This window comes from Neofelis nebulosa, chromosome 6, assembly GCF_028018385.1.
Source record: "Neofelis nebulosa isolate mNeoNeb1 chromosome 6, mNeoNeb1.pri, whole genome shotgun sequence".
NCBI classification, from domain to species: Eukaryota; Metazoa; Chordata; class Mammalia; order Carnivora; family Felidae; genus Neofelis; species Neofelis nebulosa.
In genome coordinates, this window is record NC_080787.1 from 125847183 (window position 1) to 125874427 (window position 27245).

Genomic DNA, 27245 nt, shown 5'->3' on the forward strand with positions numbered 1-27245 from the left:
GTTTAAGTCTGTAAGGGAGCAGACACCCTCTAGCACTTGTTCTTTTTGCTGCTTGCAGGGGGAAAAGGACCAAAATGATTCCTCTGGAGTAAGGACCTATGGGAACCATGTGTTCATACTTCTAGGTATCTCGTTGGCTTCCTTAAGAAAGTACCTCACCTAGAGTCGAAACTAAAATGATTTTAATTTTTGTTTTCAAATGCTTAAGATATGCTATTTAAAAATATTTAGGCTCTTTTGACTTCTTGAGTCATGGTTTTGATTAGCCTATTCCTCAAGTTCTACCAATTTGTGTAACCGGATGTGCCATTTCCTGTGTTAGGAAAAATAGTGAAAGAGTTTAAAATGGGCAAAAAAAGATTGCGGGACATTCCTTCAATAGAATATCAGGCAGCCTGGTCAGTGCCTTTTCCCCACTCTACTACACATGCTGTCTAAACCATCTGTTGGCTCACTTGCACAGATATCTGAACACCATATTCTATTGCTTGGCATCATTTCACCACGTACTGGGCTTACGAAGGTGGAGAGATTCAGTCCTATAGGAAGGGACTTATTTTTTGATCTACTGAAGGCAGCTAGCCTGTGTCCACCACGTAAGTGGCACAAAATTTCCAATAGCAATGATGGTGATGGGCATTTGTTACACGACGTGGTGAACATAAATGCCATGTGTATAACATAAGGAAGTGAGTGAATTCTAACTGAATCCTGAGGACGAGCTGAAGGAGAGAAATGATGATTGTGCACTCAAGAGATGACTATCAGAGATTTGCTTAATTTTTATGCTTTAGTATGTTCTTTCCTAACAGTAAGGGCAGCTGAAAAAGATACACAGAACTTTAGATCCAGAAATGGACTTGAAAGATCAACTTCTTCAACCTAATTTTACCAACTAGATAAGTAAGTCCCTTGGCAATGGACCTTGCTACAAATGTCCTACCCTACTCCTCTGCCAAATGCTAAAATCTGGTCTTCATCTTTCTCCTGCCCCATTTATATTGCTAGACCTTTTCTTCTGAGAAATATTCATTTTGAATGTAATACTATTGTATAAATACCTAAATTTCATTTTTCACTTTTGAAGAACATGGAAGAACATTTACTTTGCACTCTATATAGATTAATCTCATGACAGCTCTTTTTGCTAAATGCTACTTTCTTTTGTGAAGTCAGTGACAAACACAGAAGGCTGAGTCAACTGCTATTCTATTTTCCATCCTCCTCTTGTAACAGGCTTCCTGAATTCATCCAGTTCTTCATGCCTCCTAGTGTGACCATCTAGCTTCCTTTCTAGGGCCCTGTTCCCATCTCTCCCAAAGCTTCTGGCTACGAATGACAGAACAAAACTCCCTCCATTTCCACCCTCCCCAGACTTCCAACATGCTACACTATTCCTGATCTCTTCTGACATTCTTCTCATTTCATCCGTCTTCTGTGAAGGTTCTTCTTCCAACCTTTAGAATATGGACATCCCTCAGGTCCAGCCTGTCTCTTTGCTCTTATTTATTCCTATAGTTTCATCATATTTTCATGTATTCAGCTAAGCATTATCTAATGACAGTCTATAAGCAATGGTACGACAGACACGGTCCCTGCTTTCATAGAACTTACATCCTATTGAGGAAGACTGGTGATAAACAAGAAAACAACTAAATAAAAAATTAAAAATGGGGATAAGTATTAAGAAGGAAAAAACAAGGTACAATAATAAAGACTAATCGGGCAGTATCTACTTCAGATAGAGCGGTAAAGGAAAGTCCTTTGAAAAGTTGACATTTACTGGGATCTAAAGAAAAAGGCTGTTACGCAAAAGGTGTGTATATTCCTGGCAGAGAGACCAAATGCTCAAAGGTCTACAGGTGAGTGGGAGAGAGCTTGGCTGTGTTTGAGGAACTCGGAGCAGAGAGTATCATAGGGTAATGCTGGAGACGTAGATAGAGACCAGATCATGCAAGGCCCTACAGGCCCTGGGTTTTATTCTAAACATAAGGAGAAGTTACTGAAGAGTGTTAAGCCAGAGGGTAAGCCATTATGACTTAGATTTTAAAAAGATCACTCTGGCTGTCATGACTTTCAGACTGATGAATACCAACACATGGAGGGTTGCCCAACATAGTCCCAGTTTAGGCCCGTTGTCCTGGTGTAACTGGACTTCTATACCAACTCCTTTTGAGTCAGAATATGTAGTAAATACATACATACTAAAGCAAACTTTAAAAAATGAACACAGAAAAACAAAGAAGGTTGGTCAAGACACAGGCAGGCTTTGTGGCAACCTTCATCAGATTCCCTTGTCCCTGATGCCCCTGACCTAGGTGGGACCCTGGTGTCCTCCCTTTGATTACTGACCTAGCTTTACTTCTCAGGCTTGTGCTATGTTCTTGTCCTCAATATCTGGCCATCTCTTGTGATGAAATAATATTCAGTATCTGGTATACAAAAATATATTGAGTGGGGTGCAATGCATCTTAACTCATTTATTCCTCATAATAATCCTTGAGGTAGGTATTATCCCTACTTACAGATGAGAAAACTGAAGAACAAAGAGCAAAAGAAGCTTGCCTCAAGTCATGTACAGCAAAAGTAGCCAAACGGGACATGAAGCCAGGTAATATGGTTCCGAACTCAAGCGTTCTTCATCCCGAGTTGTCAGCACAGAGCCCGAAGCAGGGCTCGAACTCACAAACTGCGAGATCATGACCTAAGCCGAAGTCAGATGCTTGACCGACTGAGCCACCCAGGCGCCCCTTCATCCCGCTCTTCTGATACTGTTACTTAATGTGAGAGGCCCAGACACATTTAGGGAACTGCAAGTAGTGCAGGGTATTGGGGAAAAGCTGGAAATAAGTTTAGAAAAGTAGTAATAGGACATCAAATGGCATGCTAAATAGCTTAGTTTTCAACTGGTAGGATATGGGGTGCACCACAGGATCCTAAATGCATGGCCATTCTTATCTTTTGGATAAATAGTTCTGTGGAGAATGGATTTGGAAGGTGAGTAAGAGGAGACTGGTTTCTGACTCAGCTTGTTATAGAGACTGGATATGTGCCTCCTTCCTGCATGGGGTTTTTGAATGACTGTTGTCAAGAATCTGCTTGCTCCCTGCCCATGATGACAGAAGGACTTCCCACAACCTCTGCCCGGGCCTTCTGACTACTGCTTCTCCCGTCTGGACTTCAGAGCTGTAGAGTCTGGCTCTATGAAGTACAGCAAAGTTAGACCTTCCAACTCATCCTCCCTTCTGAGTTCTAAGCCTATATTCTCAGTTCTTTGAACATTTCTACTTGTTCATGGCCTCTGGCTACCTGAAATTTAACATTCTCTAAAAATCATCAAGTCAGAAGAGAATTAGGGAAAAAAGTCTAAGAAAAACGTAAATGTCAGAAGAGTATGCTAATGGGAAAAATCTACACGAAGCATCATAATTTACAACATGTGGAAAAACAACTAACATCTACAATACTTAATGAAATTGTTATATTATGGACAACTCACAAGTGATCTTAAAGGAAAACCTATTTTGCATTTGTATTCGAATTTCAACAGGACTACTCTGAATTGCTACTTTATTGATAAGTGAAACAGATTCTTTTATGACAAGTTATAAATGCTTATAGTTTATCGGTTCCCTCTCCACCCTGCAATTACCTACAGGAAGAGATTGGCCATGGTTTTATTTTATGAGTTTTATAGGGGCACATTCACCCCAGTTTGCATACTATGAATTCCTGGAAAATTCTACAGATTGGAAAAAAAGAAAGTGCTTTCTTCAGATCAAAAGAAGCACTTCACTTGAACTTCTGTATTTATCCATAAATACACAGCCCCAAATACTATGTTAAAATGTGAAAGACAAATTTTACATAAATATATGTATAAGGCATAGTATACTTGTGTGTAATAATAGAATAGATAGCAATCTTGTGAACTTACACAGTGGGCTAAACAATGACACAAACCTAACAACAAAGACAACTTAAAGTGTCACAGAGGGGCACCCGGGTGGCTCAGTTCGTTGAGCATCCAACTCCTGGTTTCAGCTCAGGTCATGATCTCATAGCTCATGAGACTGAGCCCTGCCTCAGGTTCTGCACTGACAGTGTGCAGCCTTGGAAGTCTCTCTCTCCCTCTCTCTGTGCCCCTCCCCCACTCATGCTCTCTTTCCTTCTGTCAGAAAAACTTAAAAAAAAATGTTGTAGAATAAAGACAGATTATCATAGAATCCAAAAGAGTCTCAGAATAAATTTTAATTTGTAGGATTCACATCAACACCTTTACGAATAAGTTTAGTGCAAATGGCAAGCAACATCATGAACATCTCAGATATTTTTCCAGAATAGTAAAATACTGTAAAACATTAAAATTTACTACTGATGAAACATTACATGACAAAAACTTGTCAATCAAGCCCTGAGAAAACCTAGAGGTATAACTGCAGAATGGATAAATTAAAAGTTTGTTAAATTCAACTTACAAAATGAAGAATAATGAATGAATAAATTTCTAATCAGACTAGGATATTTTAATTTCTAATAATTAATGAAATATTTAGATGGATGGCAAAAGTATCCCATAACTGGTATAATCTTAATGAGATAGCCTGGATTTTGTTTCAACCCGTTGTGGCTGATGCAAGCTGTAATTATATACACTGCCAGAAAATCCATTTGTTAAAAGAAAATTTGTTCTCATTAATGCGGATTGTGGGATCACTGAATAAAAGAGGAAGAAAGGAGTAGTATTAACTAGTGTTACAGGTTTGGAATGCAGGAGCTTTATAAAAATCAGCAATCAATTCAATAGGCCATGCTGATGTCTGAATTTTTAACATACCAGTTTTCGCTAGAAGAGAGTCAAAAACAATTCTTCTCAAATCACTAAAAATTCTGTACATATTCAGCATGGCTTATCGTGTTTTAATTCCAAAAGAAAACATACAAAGCTATGGGAAGTTCTATGCATATGGCAGGTTATGGGCAGGTTTGTAATAATCTCAATAAGACCAAAGATTTACAGAGACTTCCTTATGCTAGTTGTGATTTTTCTCTGATTTACAAATGAGTCCTTCATTTAAAGTGAATATGAGACTCAAGCCTGTGCTTACTTAACTATTAACTAACTTTTACACCTGCCTTTTCGGGTTCAGACAATGACCTCTGATTAATCTGAGTCTGATATTATCCTTAACAGCAACTCGTTCTTAAAGTGGCATGATCTAATTATCTTCATGTAATCTAATATCATGACTGTCTAATGTCTTATTTGCTTTTCCTATAATAGTAAAGTGTTTGAGTGACTACCATTCAGGACAAAAAGAAAGCCACACATTTAACCATCAAATCTGAACTAGGACATCAGGTATAAAGAAAACAAAAGAAAATCTGGAATACATGAGTAGGTAAAACAGGCTACCTTCACAAAAGAACTGTTAGGCTGATGTCCAATGTCTCACCCAAAACACTAAATACCAGAAAGCAAAAGAGGATCAATTTCCATAATGTTCTGAGGGGAAAAGTTTATGTCCAAATAATTAAAAACCCTAGCAAACTCTTATTCAAAGACAACTGAGATATTTTTTTTTTTTTTTTTTTTTTTAAAAAATTTTTTTTTTAATGTTTTATTTATTTTTGAGACAGGGAGAGACAGAGCATGAACGGGGGAGGGTCAGAGAGAGAGGGAGACACAGAATCCGAAACAGGCTCCGGGCTCTGAGCTGTCAGCCCAGAGCCCGACGCGGGGCTCGAACTCACGGACCGCGAGATCGTGACCTGAGCCGAAGTCGGCCGCCCAACCGACTGAGCCACCCAGGCGCCCCAACAACTGAGATATTTTAAAATACGCAGACTCAGATACTCAGATAATATACCTCTCACGTTATATTTCTGGAAAAAAATAGCTTGAAAATATACTGTTGGATATGAACAAAATTAAGAGCTCAAAATGCAAAAAAAAAAAGTGAGTAGTGAGGTTTGATTCTCTTTGAAGGAGGAGATCATGCCATGTGGGGATATTCTGTTTTACTTCTATTGAAGGCATCTCAAAAACACACAGGGTGTTATTTAATGTCAGAAAGAAAAAAATTCCAAACAAAAAAATTAAAGCTCATGTGTTAAATGAACAACAACAACAAAAAGAAACAAGACAGTTCAAAAGAGAGTGGGAGAGAACACAACAAAGAGGTGGTTTTGTTTTCAGGCTAACCTATACTTAAAGGACACCGCATCACATTAGAACACTATAGGATCAAACTCTCCTCCATAACCACAGATTTACTGAAAAGTTCATTCCGATTTGGAATGTCAAGAAACACAGTTTTTGAGAGAGGACTGAAAAAGTCTCATTTCCCTCACCTGCTGAACTGCTGTAATTAGCATCTAGCACTCTCTGGGACCCAAACCATCTGTGGTGGTTCTCGGAGCAACAGGAAAGTGGAGGTGATAACATACAGAGAGGTGACCTGGAGGCTGGTGGTTAGGAACGAGGTCCAGGAAGTCACTCAGGGACCTGGCCTCAGCCATTCTAAAACCCTGGTCCACCGCCTTCTTATCTTTTCTCAGGACCCCAGAGTATCTCTCCTTTTTGGGCTAGAGTAGTACCAGGTTTGAACTTACAAATACTCTACTTTCTTAAAGTTTTCAGACAGACTTTTTCCTATTTCTTTTATCTCTAAATATTTTCTTCTCTTAAACTCTTTAAGGAAAACAAGGGCACACACATACAAAGGATGGAAATTAGGTAACACTATTTCCGTGAAAATCAGACTTTTCCTCTCCTGGGGACCAGAAGACACTGGGTAATGAACAGACTTGTGATTCTATTTAGAGGTTATGGGCAAAAGGCCAAAGTTAACTGTCAGCAAGGTAGAGGACTTTTTGGGAATGAGGGGGCAGTAGTAAACTAAGTAAACTAGTAAACTACGGAGTTTGTAGTAAAGAGACTGAAGGAGCTCAGAAAAACATACCAAAATGCAGCCTGGCTCAAGTGAGGGCTTGGAGAACCAATGCATGTTTGGGGTGTGCCTGTATAAACCAAATATATTAAAACTTACAGCTTTATAGATCAGAAATGTTATTAATATATTAGGACTATAATTTAATAACCCAACTGAAAAAAACATAAAAAAAGACCAACAAAACCTAAACCCTTATGTATTAGATTTTGTTTGGTTCTTTGGAGTCATTCTGAGACTGTTAGGGCATTACTGTAAACATTAATGCCATTATTTCTCATGATTTCATGAGAAGTCAGTTCTATTATTTCATCATTTAGTTAAGATGGAAATCTACAATCAGCTTACAGAGTAAAACAAAAAAACTGTTAGGTTACACTTTTCTGAGTTCTAGAATGTACCAAAAAAACCCCCAACAGAACCAGAAATGGAAACACAGCTGCTGTAGGAAAGCCTATAGGAATAAACTGAATTTCAAAAGTATGTAAAATAATCCAGTAAGTATCTTTTTCAAATACATTAAGGGGTTCCAGTTCAAGATGGTAACACAGGAAGAGCCTCAACTTACCTCCTCCCACTGACACACTAAGTCTGTAGCTACATGTGGAACAATTTCCTCTTAAAAAACCAAAAGGCTGGCTGAATGAGGACTACCCCACAGGCAAACAAGAAGAAAACCACATCGAAGCATGTAGGAGAGCCTAAGATACAACCTTGCCATAAACCCCCACCCCAGTGCAGTGACCCACAACCGGGAGAAAAAGTAAAACTGGAGTTTCTCCTCAAGGAGTAAAGGGTTCAAACCCCACCTCAGACACCTCAACTTTTAAGACCTACACCTGAGAGAAAATAAATTATTTTCCATAATTGCTAGTCTGCATTTTTTAAATATTACAGAATACAGTGTACTTGTTATGACTACTACTTTAGCATACTTACTAAAGTTTAACTGCAACACACACAATAGCCTAGTACTTTTAAGATTACAGTGGTGCTTAATTCCTCAAACATCACTTTTCCAGAGCCCCACACAGTAAGTTATCAAACAGGCTGGCTCGATCATATGAATTTATTACAAATGGAAAATGGAGGCAACCTGCCAGTGAGGAAAATATTATCAATAAAATTCAAACATAGTTTAATATTGCCTTTATTTTCATAAAAAAGGCATTACCAAATCTTTCTAACAGGAAATGATGAACTGTATGGAGTATCTAAAAGACTTAATACACAGGAACGATAAGAGAAACAAGATTATGCTCAGTGAAGAATAAGATATATTTTAGGCTGTATTATTTTATGAATCTTTCAAGTGGGAATTGGCCACTGATACATATTTCATTCAAATATTATATTTAGAGAATAGAAGGGAAATTTAATTGTTTTCCTTCTACATTATCTTATACGGTTATCTTTAACATAGTAAATAGGTATTATAATTGTTAAATGCCTTTTGTTGTCTGGTAGTAATAGAAGAGGGATAAAAGTTTTCACTTCTCTAATAATAAAGCATAGTGATTCATAAGAGAAACGAAACACGATGGCCTGCTTTTACTATTAAAAAATATTCACTCTAAATAATGATGCTAGTGCACGAAATAAAACTCATTTTAAAAAGTGTAAATAAATGTGTGAAGATTTATATTAACTTATTAAAAATCTAAAATATTTTTAAATTAAAAATCATTCTATTTATAATAGTAACATAAACAAGTATCTGCAAAAATGATACCATATCTTAGTTTCCCAAATATTGGCAAAAGTTAGTATGTTTTCCTCATTAAGTTAGAAAACATGAGGTTAATTTTCTTGAAGGGATGTAATTTTTGGCAAAAGGGAGGTCACAAGACTTTTCTACAATGGCATTTTGTGTCCTATAACCAGGACCATTCTGTAGCTTATCAGTGTTAACAATGCAGAAATAGACCGTCTTACCGTTGGTGCTGTATCTACATGATGGTTACAAGGCTTTCTTTCTATGTTGATAATTCCTGTGCAAAGAAAAGATGGTAGATATTTGATTATACCTACCCATTTTATTGTGAAAACATTTATCTCAGTAAGAGGTGACTCCTATAGCTCATAAGGAAAAAAGTCTCATTTGAATGGCAGGATCCTTTAAAGTTCTATCATGAATTCTTTGGTCAGAAACAGTTGGAGAGTTTAGCTAACTAAGACCCAACTCAAAGTGAGCTGAGCCAATTTTCCCATTCAAGAGGTGTTTAGCAATAGTCTAAGATGTGTCCATATCCTGCTCTTGGCTCAAAAATTATACCATTATCTCCACTCTGCTGCAGTTCTTCCATTAAATTTTTATTTCTGACTTGAGGTCATCAAGTTTGCATAAAGAAATATCACAAAGGCTATAAAAGGAATCACTTCCTTATTTTCTCATAAAGAATAAATAAATCTACTTGAATTTCTCTTTGATCACTTGACTTCCTACTATGTCATATTCTATTTATTCAATCACCATGGAGTGTCTGAAAAAAAAAGTTCCCCCTGATTCTCTCCTTTAAAATGATAATATTGACTGCTAAACTTGAGAAAAATCCTTTTATCATGTGTGGATTTATCTTTTTGTTCCGAATGTCCTCTCCTGCATTTCTTTGTAATAAACAGCTTTTAAGGATATAACACATTGCATCTCATCTATAAAGATACTGGTTCAAAGTCTAGCTCAGGTTAAAAATGAACACAGGTGTGGGTCTCATTTACTTTATAATCTCTGTCCATCAGCAAACCAACAGGTGAGTTAGGACATTAGAATAGTTCTAGTTCCTTCAAATAACGATACAGGCTTTCACATGCAAGGCTGCTTAGAAGTAAGAACTACAAGTATTGTTAGGAGCAATTAGCACAATTTCTGATTGAAACAATAGCTCCTCCCATTTACAGTCATTTAACTCATTCTTCTTCAAGTATGATAAGGGATTATGTGAGAGCATCATAAAACAATCACTTTTTATCACTGTGAAATAATATTTAAAAATGAACAAAGTACCATGAAACACGATTAAAAATTTTTTTTGGTTTCATTTTAAAAATTCAGCTATAATTAGCCAATGAAGTATAAAGCAGTATACTACTTTATACAATCAACTAATATTTACTGAGTGGCTATTTGGTATCAGGGATAAAAGATGAATTATAAAGGCTAAATTATAATTTCTGACCTCAAGACTCGAGTAAAACAGAGCATTTAAAAAAATACTCTATCTAGTATATAGAAATACTAGAGTATTTTTTCATATACAGAGTATTTGAAATACAAATTTGAAATACAAATACTCTGTATTTGAAAAAATACTACAGAGCAAATTAAAAGTTTTGTCTTAAGAATAATAACAAAATCTTTAAAGTAATTTTTATGCAAAGACATTTTTTATTCATAGAGTAACACTGGTCTTGAATAAAAAATTTTTAAAAACCCCAAGTAAACATATTAGAAAATGTTCAGATAATGCTGACTCTTACTGGTAGATTTTAGTAATACTGAAGTATATAGAACAAATGGTGAAATCCCCACTTCCCCAGCGCCCACACTCCCCACAACCCTCTCTGGCTGCATCCACTGAGAACAGTCTGGCATGACACAGGCTTTTAATCAAGAGTTAGCAAAATCTTACATGTGTGGTCTCACTATTGTAACCTGACAGCTATAAAACTGACCTAGGCTGATTACTAATTTTAAAGTTCTTATCCAATAAGAAAGTAACTTCAAGATGTTGAAAATAAAAACTAAATCTACATCTTCAGCTTATACAATTACAAAGAAACAACAGCTACGTATTTTACAGTTTCAATTTCAGGATAAGTAGGTGGTGGAAACTAAAAATTTTTAAAGTGGGTTATCCAAAGATATAACCTTAGTTTTAAATTTAGATTGCCAATTGAAATAATACGATTTGGAAATACAATTAATACACGTTTGTTCAAGCTTTCAGTAATGAATATACACAAAATAAGCTTAAGAAAAAATGTTCCCAAACAGCTTACTATTTTAAGTACATTTTACCAAAAAAGTCTCCATTTGTATGTTATTTCACTTTCATTAAGGTATGATAATAAGTGAAAGCTCCTAATAAATAGATTGCTATGCTGGTTATTTTTGTGTGTCAGCTTGGCTAGGCCACAGTCCTGCATATCTGGTCAAACATTCCAGATGTTTCTGTGAAGGTATGTTTCAGATAAGATGAACACTTAAATCAACAGGCTCTGAGTAAAGGAGATTGCTCTCCATAATGTGAGAGGGTTTCATCCAGTTGGTCGAAGGTCTTAAGAAAAAGAATGACTTCCCCTGAAAGAGAAAAAATTTTGCCAACAGACTGCTTTTGGACTTGAACTATAACTCTTCCCTGGGTCTCCAGGCTATCAACTGACCTTGGAGGTTTTGTACCAGCCGGCCTGCATAATCGTGTAAACCAATTCCTCAAAATAAATCGCTCTATGTACACATTCTACTGGTTCTGTTTCTCTGGAGGCTAACTAATGCACTTAACTTTTGGGGAAACAATTTAAAAAAATGAAACTACACTTGTTTGTACTTATTCTAAATTAAATTTTTGTTCACTAAATATATTAATCATGCAGTAATACGGTTAAAAGGTCCAACTTATTATGGTTTTAAAAATCCAAATACCTCACAATGAACTTAATATTACATCTGTTGAATAAATTAATCTACCAAATAAAAAACTCAGTATGTCAACAGATATTTACCACTAGATTATCCAGTCTGACAATCTCTGCTTCTTGATGTTTATTTACATTTAATGCAATTACTGATATGGCTGTGTTTAAGTCTGCCATCTTGCTATTTTGTTGCATCTAGTTATGTTCCTTTCTCTTTTCTCCATACTCTTTTGAAATAATCAAATACTTTGACTATTCCATTTTATATCCCCAATGGCTACACATCTTTATTTTTTTTTTAGTGGCTAGAGATTGCAATATATATCTCTAATTTATTACAGTGTACCCTGAATTATGATTTTATACTTTACTAACAATATAAATATCTCAAAGCAGTATTACTCCATCTACCCTTCCACCCTTTATGCTATTGTTATATTTTACCTCCACATGTTATAAACCCCACAACATTTTGTCTGGATACTGTTTTAAACAGTCAGTGGTATTTAAGAATGAAAAATCAGCTTTTTATATTTACACATATACTGATCCTTTCCAGTGTTTTCATTCCTTCCTGCAGATCCAAGTTTTCATCTGAGATCATTTCCCTTTAGACTGATGAACTCTTTGTTGAATCTCTCATGGTGTAAATCTGTGGATGACTGTTTTTTTTTTTTTTTTTTTCTGTAAAGACTTTAGCAGGCATTCATGTACGAAGGCTAATTTTGCTGGATATTGAAATCTAGGTTGATAGCCATTGTCTTTTAGCACTTTACTGATTTTATACCATTGTTTCTTACGAGAACAAAGCCATCAATTCTTACTATTATTCTCTGAATGTCATGCATTTTTTCCTTTGGCTGCTTTTGTGATCTTTTCTTTAGGTTTCATTTTCTTCAGTTTATTTAAAATGTACCTAGGTGAGGTTTCATTTATATATATTCTTGGGGTTTGCTAAACTTTTTATATCTTCTACGTTATTTTCTTTTATTAGAGGTGGAAAATTCTTGGCCTATTAGTTCTTCACCCTATTTCTCTATTTTCCTTCTGGAATTCCATTTATACATGTTTAGATGATTTGATATAGTCACACAGGTCTGATGCTCTGTATTTCCCTCCCCTACCCCGTGCTTCGATTTGGGTGATTTTTATTGTTATGTCCTTGAGTTCAAGGATTCTTTCTTTCAATGTATACTATCAGCAATTAGGCTCACTTAATGAACTTTTCATTTTATCTATTATACTCTTTAGATGTAGAATTTCCACTTATTTCATTTTTTATGGTTTCCATTTCTCTGCTGAAATTATTCATCATACCCATGTTTCTTCAAAAATTATTTAACATATGTATAAAAGTTATTTCAAAGTTCTTGTCTACAAATTCCAATCCTTCTACTGATTGTTCTTTTTCTTGATTATGGGTCACCTATTCCTGCTTATTCACATGCTTCATATTTCTGACTGAAGGTTAGACCTATTAGATATTAATTGGTAGAGAATGAGACAGAAAGCATGCTTCCCCAGAAAGGGCTCACTCTTTCTTCTTCTTGAAAGCTATGGTGAAGGGTGGATCTTTGTATTCAAATCAGGAGTTAGCCTGGGTTGGACTTGGGCTGTTGCTTTAATCTCAGTACATCTACTTATTAAATATCTAAAAATAAGATCAGTTCCTCCCTCTAAATCTGAGTAATGGATTTTTGGATAAGAAATCCTTTATCTTAGTTGTCTGAACAGGTTATTCCACTATCAGCCAGATTTCGAGACTTTTACATTCAACTCTCTTCCTAAGGTAAAGAACCTGTTCCTTTATGTACAGGCTTGTGAAATTTTCCCTGTATCTGGAAAATCAGAAATTTCACTAGGGTATAACAAATTGTGTCTTGGCTATAATTAACCTTTCTTGGGACTTGATAAGCCCTTTAATGGGCAGAGTTTTATCAACTGCTCAAAGAAATTTTGTTACTTCTGTAAATTTAGCAGTTCACTTTATTTTACCTTCAAAATTTTTATCTTTATGATAACCAATGTACTTAATCTTCTAAGGAAGCATCTTCGTTTCACTTTGTCTAATGCTTTTAAAACTTGAAATCATACAGTTTAGCTTAGTTTCTTTCTAGAGGCCTAAAGGATGAAAGCAAACAGGATGGCAAACCCTACAGAGTATATCAGAAGATCAAGTTTTTTTCCTGGTATCTCAATGCCAATGTGTCAGGAATGGGGGTAGGGGCAGGTGCGGGAGGGCTCTGTTCTCCTTGGTACTAAGCAAGGACATGTGCAGGGAAAGCCGGTCTCTTCCAAAAGTATAGGCAAAAAGTGTTTTTTTTAAAGAGTTCACTGAGGTCTCTCAGCCTGCAGAAGTTATAATAAATGCTCTGGGTAACTGGCTATATTTGTCAGTTTAATGTTTTTAGTGTATCAAGAGCTTGGCAGAGCCTATGCACCACAGTGGATCTAAAAGGGCCTGCATGCAAAGGAACCTACACAGCTGGAGGAGTCTGGTTCCAGGCCCAGCCACTGGGAGAGGACTGTAACTTGCAACTGATGAGACTTGAGAGGAGGAGCTCACCCCTGTGCCTCAGCAGGTGGGTGTTTTCGTGTTTTGCCATAGCTCAGACCTCTATCAGTATAGTTGGGACCACAAACCATGAGCATGCAAAGAAAACTATCAACTCTCATAAGGAGTTTCAGTAACCTGAACATGACCAAATAACTTTCTAGAACTGGTAGTGCCACTGATGACAAAGGAAGAATGAGAGGGTCTTTTAAATTAAAACGTAACGTCGGGCTCTGTGCTGACCGCTCAGAGCCTGGAGCCTGTTACGGATTCTGTGTCTCCCTCTCTCTCTGACCCTCCCCCATTCATGCTCTGTCTCTCTCTGTCTCAAAAATAAATAAACGTTAAAAAAAAAAATTTAAATTAAAACGTAACGAAACAAACAAAACTCAACTATTAAGAATTTTAAGATATTAATTAACAAGCAACAAAGATAACTCTATTTTAAAGGAAGGGAACAGTAGTGGCTTCTAGAAAGTAAATCGGAAGATGGGTAGCATTCCCAAAGTCACACAACCAATGAGCAGCAGTACCATGACTGAAACCTATGTGTATGAGTCACAAACCCTTCAGACCCATTGGCGTGTTTGACTCCTGTGGCAAGGCCCTGAGTTTATTCATCTTTGCATCTAGAGTGCCTAGTCCAAATGCTTAAAACCCAGAAGACCCTCAACTCTTGAAATGAATAAATGGAAACTATGCCATATCCACTGAGTTCATGTGCTATAATACATATTTACCTGTGTGCATTAGTTATCAGAATGTTTGAGTTAATCTTCTAGGACTGCTTTCAAAAATATTAATTTACTACTTTCTTTGGTAATGTATCTAAACTTACTATAAAACTAAAGTGTGTTACTTTAAAATTTTCCTAATTTTCCAGATATTACACATTCTAGAGAAGATAATGGAAAACATTTCACGCTTTTTGGGAGATGGTTAGGTATTTTATTTTGTAGAAAACTAGAGCATGACATTTACCCCACTGTACTTGACTGACTCAAACAGCGGAATTATATATTTTATAGTTTCCCTAGAGTCCACACACCTTCAACTCAAGACCACGATCAAAGGAAAAAAAAAACAAGATAATGAAATTTCTTGCAAAAGCAAAAAAGGCAGGAATATGTGCCAAATTCTAAAGTCAGAATATATATACAGCAATATTATGTATCATCACCAAATGTTTATGGACTACCCACTAAGCACAAGGCACTGTGCTAGGGACAAGAGAACCCTGATTCTCCCTTTCATGACCCCTTTTTAGGAGCCATTCACTTCATGTAACAATATAACTATGCATCCTTTTTGAGTTTTGGAAATCATGAATCTCTATATAAGGCAGAAAGAATTATGCTTTGATTACTTTTGACTAGGAAAAAATGAAATAAAATATATTACATTCCAGTAAAATAGTTTTAGAAGGTAGTGTTCTTTCAAGGCAAATTTAATGTAAAAGTTGTGCAGAGCTTGCAAACATTCTTAAGAACTAGAAAAGAAGTAAAACTGTTTTTCAGATAATATAATTTTATAACTAGAAAATTCAAAAGAATCACTGCTAAAAGTAACATAATCAATAACAATACATCAGAAAGTTAGCACAATATATCAATATCCTTTACATATTCAAACTAGTTAGAAGATATATGACAAAGAATACCTCATTTATAAGAGCAAAATAAAAGATAAAATACCTGAATAAATACAAGAAATGTACAAAACAATATGAATGTTAAAATACTTCTAAAAGACATAAAAGTAGCCCTGAACAAACAGACACCCCTTATTCTGCAACAAGAACATGTAACATTATATAAAGGCCAATTCCCTCCAACATAATATATGAATTTAGTGTGATTTCAATAAAAAAAGTTTTTTGCCCCAGTACAAGTTGACTCTAAAATTCATACAGAAGTATATGCAAGAACACCTAGAAAAATCCTGGGGAATAAAAAGAGCAATGAGGGGAAATAAACACTACTGAAGATCAATATATATTATAAAAAGTCTCTGCAATTAAAACAATGTGGTAATGACACATGAATAGACCTGTAGACCAGTAGAATATATTAAAATGTTCAGAAAAGGATCCAATTACATATGGAAATTACATGTGAAGAGGAAGAGATACTTTTTAATACATGGTGTTGGGATGCAATGTACGTTTTGAAAAAGAACTGATCCATACCTCACACCATATACCAGGAAAAGAAATTCTTAATGGGTCATATTTAAATGCTAAAAATGAAGCTATACCAATATCAGAAGAAAAACCATAGTGAATTTCTTTACAAACCCAGTGAGAAAAGCTTTCTTCAAATTTTGTGCTACAAAATCAAAAGCCAAATATAAAACTTGGAGAAAATATTTGCAGCCTACATTACTGACAGATGACAAGTTTCCCTATATGGAAAGCAAAAATATACAAATATATAATACGGGTGATTTAAAATTTAAATTGGAAGTCACAGTATGAATCCATTGAGCTTTTAAGACTTGATTTCCTAGATAGGTCCAGTGAAAAAAAGTCTTAGAAGCAATGATATCCCAACAGCAATGAGTGTACTCAGCCCCAAATTTTAGTTTCTAAATTCCATTATCCACAAACTAGTACCAGGACTCCTTGGAGAATTGACTGATTCCAGCTTTGGGGCAGGGCAAATACAGGATGAACCTAGGACACTGCAAGCAGCACGTACTCTGAGCTACCTGGTTCGTATCAAAGGACACAGGAGTGGACATGAAGGGGCTCCTCTTTCCTAAATTAGGGAACAGTTTCAGCAACACAAAGAAAATGACAGTGAAGAAGCATAACAAAGTGAATGAAAAAAATTCACAATACTCAAAAGAGACAGGCAAGAAGAAAAGGAAATGCGCCTCTGGACTGAACACCAGCCAATAAATGTAGAAGCAATAATAATGTTAGAAACCAACCACTGTTAATAGTTATTTCAAGTAAGGATCATCAGTGGCTGCTGAAACCGCTGAGTAAGGCTGTTGGGGAACAGGGTATTCACATGGTCTCAAAGTATCAGCCCACAGAATACCCACTCAGCAATTACAAAGGGAAAAGTTTACCTTTACAACAGAGAGATCTAGTGTTCACCAAGTTAATCAAGGATTAAATTTAGCAACACAAGTCATGGAACACCCTGACATTCCATGTCTTCTGACGTGATGCAGAAAAATACACATTATAGTGTTCTTGCCAAAACAGTTTAACCTGAATCTAATCACAGTGAAATAGATAAAAACAAAACACTGGATATTCTACCGGACAACTGGCTCAGTCAGACTCTTCAAAAAAGTCCATGTCATGAAAAACAACAACAACAAAGGAGTAGATTAACAGAGATTAAATGAGACTAAAATGACATAGCAACCAATATAAGTGTGACTCTGGATTGGATGCTGGACAAATAAGCATGCAAACAAAAAACTGCTTAAGATACTTTAGATATAATTAAGAAAATGTGAATATGAACTGTTTATTTGATATTATGGAATCATTGTTAATTTTCCTTGTGATAATGGTACCATGATTATATAGAGAATATCCTTATTCTTAACAGATATTTGAATGAAGGTTTTGAAGGGAAGATGCAAAGGGTGCAAATTTCGTTTTATTTTATCTTGTTTCCAACTTTTTTGTGGTATTAAACAACTTCAAAATATACTTGGGGAAAGGACTATAGACCCTTATTAGACATGTAATGATCATACAGCAGGCAAGCAAATAGTCAATGGTTTTGAATATTGCTAAATCTTCCACGTAAGCAGAGTAAACAGGGCTTAGGTTCTCACTGAAAAAATTTCTCAGCATTATTTAAAAACAGTCAATGAAAACGCTTCTCCCAACTCTGAATTTAATGGAGTGTCTTCCTAAAAATAAGAAAAAGCTCCAAAATGAATGCACAAATGAATAAAAAGCTACTACAATATGTATTTATAGTTTACATATTGGTAGCTTCACTCAATAAATCTGTTTATTGAGAAATAATTTTCATGGCAAATCCCTGTCCCAAATCAGAGGTATCAGTTATCTATAATTCTCTATTATTAGTTTTTGCTCCTTTACAATTAGAAAAAAAAACATTTCAAAGGACAATTTAAATAATAATATTTATCCATAATAATCCTGACTCTGGAACTACTCTGTATGTTTCGGAAGACCAGCTCTGGCAGTGATTAGCTATGTGACCTTGGGCAAATTATTTCTCCACTCTGTGTCTCCATTTCCTCATTCAGTACAGGGAAAACAATATGTATCTCATAGGTTGATGGGAGAATTAATTAACTATAGGAAAAAATACGTCAAATTGCATCTGGCATACTATGTATGTTTGAAATATATATATATATATATATATATATATATACACACACACATACACACATATACATATACACACACACACACACACACACACACACACACACAATCAGAATGTTTATTTTGATGTTTAAAATAGCGTATATTTGTATATTTTTTCAATAGCCCTCAAATACATGTAGAACTAAAGGAAGCATTATAATTAAATATATGTATGAAGGGTCAGATAGTCTAATAATGAGTTCTGCTTTAGAAAACTTAATGGCTTGCTTCATACAACCTGAGGTAAAAAATAATTAAATTTATCATACCATAAAAATATTTTTATTAAAAACTATGCCCATACATACATATACATCTGTGTGGGTTCAGATGGCATACATACCCATGTACATATATATAAACCCTGCCCCCTCCTCTCTATCCCATTACTTAACTTGGACTGTTTCTCCTCATTTGGATAACTGGAATAGATTCCTAACCAACCCCCCTGACTTGGGCTTTCCAATGACATCCCACACTGCCAGAGTGGCTATTCTAAGGAAAAATTGTTATCCTCTTCTTCTATAGCATAGTCTTTAGGATAAAAATCATGCTTCTCGAGTGTTTAACTCAACTGCTTAACTAAAAATGGCACACAAAGCTATTCAGGACGTAGCTACTGCCTGGCTCACTAACCATCCCCCGTCATTCACCCTTGCCATTCCCCCAGCTGCTCTTTAAGCAGAATGTACCTAAGCTTTCTCCATTTCTGACACCTCCTTCTAAGCTGAATTATTTCCTAGACATCCTTTAAAGCTCAGGTCAAACAATGTGTTCTCTAGGAAATGGTCTGTGATATTCTTCTTCAGACCGCACTCTGATTCATATACCTCCCTCCAGCTCTTCCCTCCCTTAGCATGCCTGTACAATCCTCTATCATAACATAAACTCGCTATGTTTATGAAAACTTGCTTAGTTCCATGTGTCATACAGTTCATATTTAATAAATGCCTGCTGAATGACTGAAAACACATATACAGAAAATGAGAGTTAAAAACATCTTGCAGCAAAACAGGCTGCAGATTCTCCATTGGTACAGTCATCCCATATTCTACGTATTTTTCTAAATATTCATCTAAAATAAATTTTTAATAAATGCAAATCCTAAAATGACTTTTCCTCATCTAGCCTAGTAAAATGTTAACATTTATTTTTTATATTGGACTTTTTCAGGATGGCATGGGAAGCCCTTTATTTACTGGATACGTATTTCAGATTACAGAAAGGGAACATTCTTTGAACAATTTACTTTTCATACATTAGAGGAAAAAAACCATCCCACACTCAGAAACGTCAAAGGCTGAGGGCCCCGAGTCTACAAAGTTTGGATATCTACACAGACCACAGAGGTAAAGCACAGTGAATACACAAAACCACAAATCAGTAGGCTTTTTCCTGTGTTAGTTATGGAAATAGGTAGTGACCTACTCATCAAGGGTATGATCAAGGGTATGTAAACACGAATGAGTAGGTAAAACACTGGAAAGGAGGGTAAGGGGTCCCTAACATTTGAGACTGGTAAACTGAGACTGGTAATGCTTCTGGAAAAGTACAAAACAAGCAGGGAAAAGAGAGTAACTCTACAGTGTGGACGGCATCAACCAGACAATACGGCTCTTGGTTACAGCCCTGCCATCATAGTCTTTCTGTGCTTCAGTTTAAGCCTCACACCTGTTGGGAAGATCCTTCAGTCTTTAATAATCTGTGCTATTTATTCCCAACTACGAATAAAAAATTAAATTCACTGATCCACTGAGAATATAATGTTAGCATATCTCTAACGTGTAAACTGATGCCCAAATAATTTAACTGTCCTAACCAACACTTAAAATTCTACAGTAGTTATTTACTACCAAAAACTGCATACAATTTTTAGTATGTGACAAACATCCTCAGTAAACTCTTAACAGGAGGTTAAGGTCTGTTCAAATCATACCCTTTGTGACATGCATATTTCTACATATTCAATCTGAGAATAGTAAGGATATATTTCTAATATAATTATGTCACATATTTATTATATAGACAAAGCCAAAATACTACAATTCTGTGTGTGTAAAATCCTTTAAATATAATTTAGTATCTGTAAGTCTTTACGACTAATAATATTTTAGCAGTCATACTACAGAATCTTGAAAACCATAAGTACAGCAACAAAAAGGATAAAATGTAAACTATCATAATTCAGGCATTTTTTCTTTCAAATTTATTATTGCAGTGAAGAATTAAAAAAACAAACAAACATATAGCACCAAAAGAAGCTTCATGCAATTGCCTGCTTTCCTCATTTTTTTCCTTTTCTGTCTTCTGGTTAGTGAACATCCAAGCTATCTATTTCGGAATCATCCTAATGGCTCTTGGTCTCTTGGTCTCTTTTCATTTAATAGCCTCTTTCAGCTTATCTCATTAACTCCTGTGGACATCAAGACTACACATAGGCCACTGACTCCTTAATTTTTACTTATGTTCCAAGCCCATAGTTCAAAAATTTTTTAAGATTTTATTTTTAAGAAATCTCCACACCCAATGTGGGACTCGAACCCACAACCCTGAGTTCAAGAGTCACTCGCTCCACCGACTGAGCCAGCCAGGTGCCCCTCCAAGCCCACATTTCAAAGTATGCAGTCTAGTTCCTAGGACAGGGCCTGACTCATAGAAGGATATTTAATAAATGCGGTCCAAATGAATAAGCAAGCTACTAATACCTTGCTCTGAATGTCTTCCAGGCATCACAAACTCAATAATATATCAGAAACATAATTCATTACCTTTTTCCCCAGTATTTCTAGAGATCTCCCTATTTTTGTTAATGGATTGCCATCTACTTATTCACCAAAATTACAAGTCATAGTTACCCTCAAATTCTCTATTCCTTACCACTCACATTCCACATCTCGAACATTTAATGATTTAAACATCTCTATTTTCTTAAAAAAAAAATTTTTTTTTAATGTTTATTCTTGAGAGAGACACACACACAGAGTGTGAGCGGGAGAGAGTCAGAGAGAGAGAGAGGGAGACGCAAATCATCTGAAGCAGGCTCCAGGCTTCGACCTATCAGCACAGTGCCCGATGTGGCGTTTGAACTCATGAATAGTGAGATCAGACCTGAGCTGAAGTTGGACACTTAACTCACTGAGCCACCCAGGCACCCCTAAACATCTTTATCTTCTTACTTCAGTCCCATTTTCCCACCTCGATTGTTAAAAATCACCTTTTAACTGACTTTCCTAGCTGGAATGCACTAACACCTTTTATGATTATTAGTTTTCTCATCTGATAACAATTAAATAGTGCCTTCTCTTAAGGATTTGTAACTACATCATATATACACTCCAGTACATTCTGTTCATTTTTCTTATTTAGAGAGTATCAAACTGTAAGATTCCACGTACCTCTCCCATTTAAAAATATATCTCAGGTGCCTGTGTGGCTCAGTTGGTTAAGTGTCCTACTTCAGCTCAGGTCACGATCTCATGGTTTGCTTTTTGAGTTGGAGCCCTGCATCAGGTTCTCTGCTGTCAGAATGGAGCCCGCTTCAGATCCTCTGTCCCGCGTCCCTCACTCTCCCTCACCTGTGCTCACTCCCTCTCTCAAAAATAAATAAATATTAAAAGAAACTAAAAAAAGATGTCTCTTGTGAATACTGCCAGCACCAGGGAACAGGCAGTGTTCTGCACTTCATTTACACAAGATTCTGTGCAATATGGCCCCCTGCTACCTCTCTGGCCTCACCGTCTTCTACTTTTCCCCTCGTTCCCTTTACTCTAGCCATACTGGTCTCTTTGTTCTTCAAAAGAACCACACCACACACATCTCTGACTTGAGACCTTGGTTAGGGATGCTATTCTCCCAGACGACATGGCTTTCTTTCTTCAAAATTTTGCTCAACTGTCAGCTTCCTTGTGACATTTTTTTTCTTGACCACCCTATTTAAAACAGCAATATAACCTCACTTCCTAGTTCACTTTAACCCCCTTCCCTCCTTTGCTTGTTATTTATTCTGTATTTATTTGCTTATTGTCTCCTTCTCTCACTGGAAGGTAAGCTGAACAAGGATATGGATTTTTACCTGTTTTGTTCACTTACACATTCACATACCACCTATAATAGTGCCTGGGATAAAGTAAGTACCCATGGGGTATTTACTGAATGTACGAATGAATGCTGCATTCCCAGTATCTGCATGTGAAAGAATTAAACATCCTTTAGAATTAAGACCAAAAGACTCCAAAAAAAAAGTTAAAATGAGAAAAGAATTAATGGAAAAAGTATTTTCATCTATTACACTGTTATGCTATCGAGAATGTAGGAAGGTGAGAAGTCACATTCTCAGGTCTATCTATAAAACAAATAATTTAAGTACTAGGGAGAGGTAATATGCTAAGATTCCAAACACAAGCATGATGATTTAGAAGACATTTTCCATAACTCAAGGCAAAGAGATGTTATTAAAAAAAAAGATGTTGCTATATCAACTTTTTCCCTATAAAAGTTTAATGAATATTAAATTAATTTGCCTGTTATACTGTGCATTTATAACTGCCTTTAACATTAGTTGTTAATGTTAAATCATCACTTGAAAATATACAGATTAAAAGACTGAGAAGACATTAAGTATCAAGCCTCATAACGTTACTACACAAGTGGAAATAAGGAAAAAAAGAAACACAAGAGACCCCTATCCCTGCACCAAATGAAAACACTTCACATTTGGTTGACTCTGAATTGGCCAAAATAAAACATCTGCTACACTGCTTCGACAGAGCTTAGTAGCTGTGAGATGTGACTTGACTCTTTTCAAAAAGAAGTCAGGTGTAGACAACACACACACACACACACACACACACACACACACACACACAGTCACTCACACATATTCGTAGGAAAGAAAAGAACCTGGAGTGTTTTATAAATATTCACTCATTTATTCCCAGAACACCCTTAGGAGGCAGATTTGAAGGATATAGTACAGTAATGGAGGTTATTACATGACTTGTGATACACTGGCCTTATAAAAGGTCAGCATCAAAATTCAAATTCCTAGTTCTAAACTACCGTTGCAAGAAGTTTTAGATAGACAATACTGTTTTATATTGAATAGAAGACACACAATTCTAAGCAGAGCCATGAAACTAAGTGCATTTCACAAGGATAATGTGTTTGAGCAGACTGTTTCATGTCTGTATGCCCTTAGTGTTTTATGCTTATCTGCTGTTGAACCTAACCCCATTATTCTGAGGACTGTGAGGGCAGTCCTTTATCTTCCAGTTCTCCCAGGGTTTGGCACAGTCCCTGTCACACAGTAAGTTCTCCAAAAACAATTGTTGATGAACTGTATGAATTAATTTTTGATAAAGTATACAAAAGTTTTTTATTTTTTTAAACTAACAGGTTCTGTTAGGGTATTTCTACTAAAATACAGTATTTCTGGTTCTGTTCAAAAAGATGGATACTAGGGGCGCCTGGGTGGCTCAGTCGGTTAAGCGTCCGACTTCGGCTCGGGTCATGATCTCGCGGTCTGTGAGTTCGAGCCCCACATTGGGCTCTGTGCTGACTGCTCGGAGCCTTGGGCCTGTTTCAGATTCTGAGTCTCCCTCTCTCTCTGACCCTCCCCCGTTCATGCTCTGTCTCAGAAATAAATAAACATTAAAAAAAAAAAAAAGATGGATACTAGTCAAAAAACATTCTCAATTTTTACTCTTTATGAAATTATAGTTGAATATTTTTCAGAGGAGAAAGTTGAGAAAAAAAGTAAATTGCCTGAAATTAGAACATTAGGACAATGTTCTACTTTTTACTTACTGAACGTTTACAATGTAAAAGCCTCTTAAATTATTTTTAAAATACGACCAGTCACTCCATCTAGTCATTTCTTAAGTTGCCATATTTGTCATCAACCTTGCTCTCAGACTTGGAGGCAAGTTGCTGACTAAGAACAACACAAAGAGTGATTCTTTACATTTTCATTCACTTTTCATTCAAGGAAAAAGCTTCCTGAAAACACACATTTAAAATTCTGGAAAATACAAATCAACATTATCTAGACATCTCTATCATTACCAGAAGGACCAGTTCCTAAACCTAATTTCCATCGTTAGTTGATATTTTCAATAAGTGATGGATATTCATTTCCAGAAAACATTACCAGTAAATTCTATGATATCATAGAATGTTCACTATCCAGACCAAACTGACTAAACCACAAAATTCAAAAGTATGCACTTAGGCTAGTCTGAGAGAAACCTTAGGACTATTCTGAATATAGTCTTATAAAGCATAACCTAACTGAGTAAGAGTGAATGAAAACAATTTAAATAGTCCTCTTCCTCCAAATTTCCAGTCTTCCTCTAAATTTCTAGAGCCTTTGGTAGACAGAAACTAAAATGTTTAAAAACTGAATTATGTCTTGTCATAGACTTAATTTTTTAAAAAGTTACTCTGGGATGCTGGAATTTACAAAGGAAACAAAAATTATTATTTTTACGCTCTAAATGGTATTTCATTTCCCCCCCTTGACCAAGGGAGTAAACATCGGAACTGCTTCCTTGGTTCTAAGCAGTGCCCACCCTCAGCAAAATACATAAATAAAAAATGATTACTCGTTTTTAAATTTAATCACTTTTCACAGAATCACAGAACATAAAGATTGAAATGAAGGGATGTGAAATATGTGCAGGTACATCAATGGAAGGAATGAGTAAACTGGATTAACATGGAGTATTATTTGACTTTTTATTTTCAACATGAATTAAAAATATTTTTCCTTAACAGAGATGTGGTCAACATCTTGAAATATATTGACTAGAATACTGAAAAACTAAATGGTATCTAGCAATTGAAAGATGTCAAAATTGTGGAATACTCATTTTCCCTTCAAAACCATGCCTTAAGTTTATTATCAGAAAAAAAAGTTATGAAAAAATCTACTTTAAAACCTACATACATGAAAATATACCCTATAATAATATCATTTTGTATGCCTTACTGCCTTAGAAATGGAAAAACTGTCAATTTCTTTTTAAAAAAAATTTTTTTTTCAACGCTTATTTATTTATTTATTTATTTATTTATTTATTTATTTATTTATTTGGGACAGAGCGAGACAGAGCATGAACGGGGGAGGGGCAGAGAGAGAGGGAGACACAGAATCGGAAACAGGCTCCAGGCTCCGAGCCATCAGCCCGGAGCCCGACGCGGGGCTCGAACTCACGGACCGCGAGATCGTGACCTGGCTGAAGTCGGACGCTTAACCGACTGCGCCACCCAGGTGCCCTGAAAAACTGTCAATTTCAGTGTGAGATTATAAATATAGTAAAACGCATCTTATGATGTTAAATAACATTAAACGTAGCCTTATTCTCAAGCTATGTAAAAAATAAAGTTACTCCTGGCCAAAAATAATTTATCTGTTTTATAATCTGCCCTTTTCCCCTTGCCGGGTGCAGCCATATAAAGTTGTAATTCTTTCAATAATCCTCACTTTTGAGTGAATTGATTACTGACAGTTTCATTTTTCCCTGGAGGCACAGCAGTAAATCAGAAATATTCACTACTTTCATCATGATGTAAATTATGTTCTGATAAAGATGAAAATTTCCAGCTCTCCTACTTTAGAACTACATGATAAAAACCACCTTTGTCATGGAAATGTTTTTTTTTTTTTTTAACGTTTTTTATTTATTTTTGGGACAGAGAGAGACAGAGCATGAACGGGGGAGGGGCAGAGAGAGAGGGAGACACAGAATCGGAAACAGGCTCCAGGCTCTGAGCCATCGGCCCAGAGCCTGACGCGGGGCTCGAACTCACGGACCGCGAGATCGTGACCTGGCTGAAGTCGGACGCTTAACCGACTGCGCCACCCAGGCGCCCCGTGTCATGGAAATGTTTTAACCAGTATGCCTAGAGATTGTATTTTGAAAAAATATATAGTGTACTAGAGGAATATGGATTTTAACACACAACATTCACTAAGTCTAATTCTAAGAACATAGTGATTTCTCTTTCTAAAATTTAGTGGGAAGTTAGGTAAATTTAAAATAAAAAGTTCATTGATTAAAATAGCTCTGAATATAGTCATAAAGATACTATCTATAACTCCTAGTGCATTTTAAGTCAAGCATGGGTTGGTATTTAAAAACTTTCACTTGCAGTAAACACTTTCCCATCCTCTATTTTCAAATGACAAGTCACTAGGATGAAATAACTTACTGCAGGTCATAGCATAACTAACAAAATCTGGATCTAAATTCGGGTGTCTGACTTCTCGGCTAAGTGCAAGCAGAATGTCATGTATTGATTTAAATATGAAGAGTAAGAAACCTGTCGACCCCCTATTCAAATTAATATCAGTGCTGCTTATTAATAACATTTCTACAATCCTGATGATAAAACACCATAAAATTTTCAACATTATATTCAAGGAGGTCTTAATATTAAAAGAATTATGTATATTTTAAAAAGTGGTAATCTATTTTTTATATCGTAACACTGATTTGTCTGGTGTCAGATAATGAAGATATACATAGAAGTAGATTTCGTAAGTCTGAACTGTCCGACATAACAGCCATTGGCCATATGTGTCTATTTATTTTATTTTATTTAATTTATTTATTTCAAGTTTATTTTTATTTATTTTGAGAGAGATATAGAGAGCAAACTGGGGAGGGGCACAGAGAGAGGGAGACAAAATACCAAACAGGCTTCATGCACTGTTAGCACAAAGCCC

At 35.8% G+C, this 27245-nt stretch overlaps 1 protein-coding gene across 10 annotated transcripts in view; it reads right to left on the minus strand.

The window, feature by feature from the left end:
* AHI1 (Abelson helper integration site 1) overlaps positions 1-27245 on the minus strand; it is a 212238-nt gene that overhangs the window by 75801 nt on the left and 109192 nt on the right. For all 10 annotated transcript variants that reach the window (XR_009263326.1, XR_009263327.1, XM_058735365.1 and 7 more), the window contains one exon: positions 8889-8944. Coding sequence is in view for 8 of the 10 variants with exons in the window: in XM_058735365.1 (XP_058591348.1) it covers positions 8889-8944 (56 nt within the window). In the remaining 2 variants the exon portion in view is untranslated. The remainder of the gene's footprint in view (positions 1-8888; positions 8945-27245) is intronic.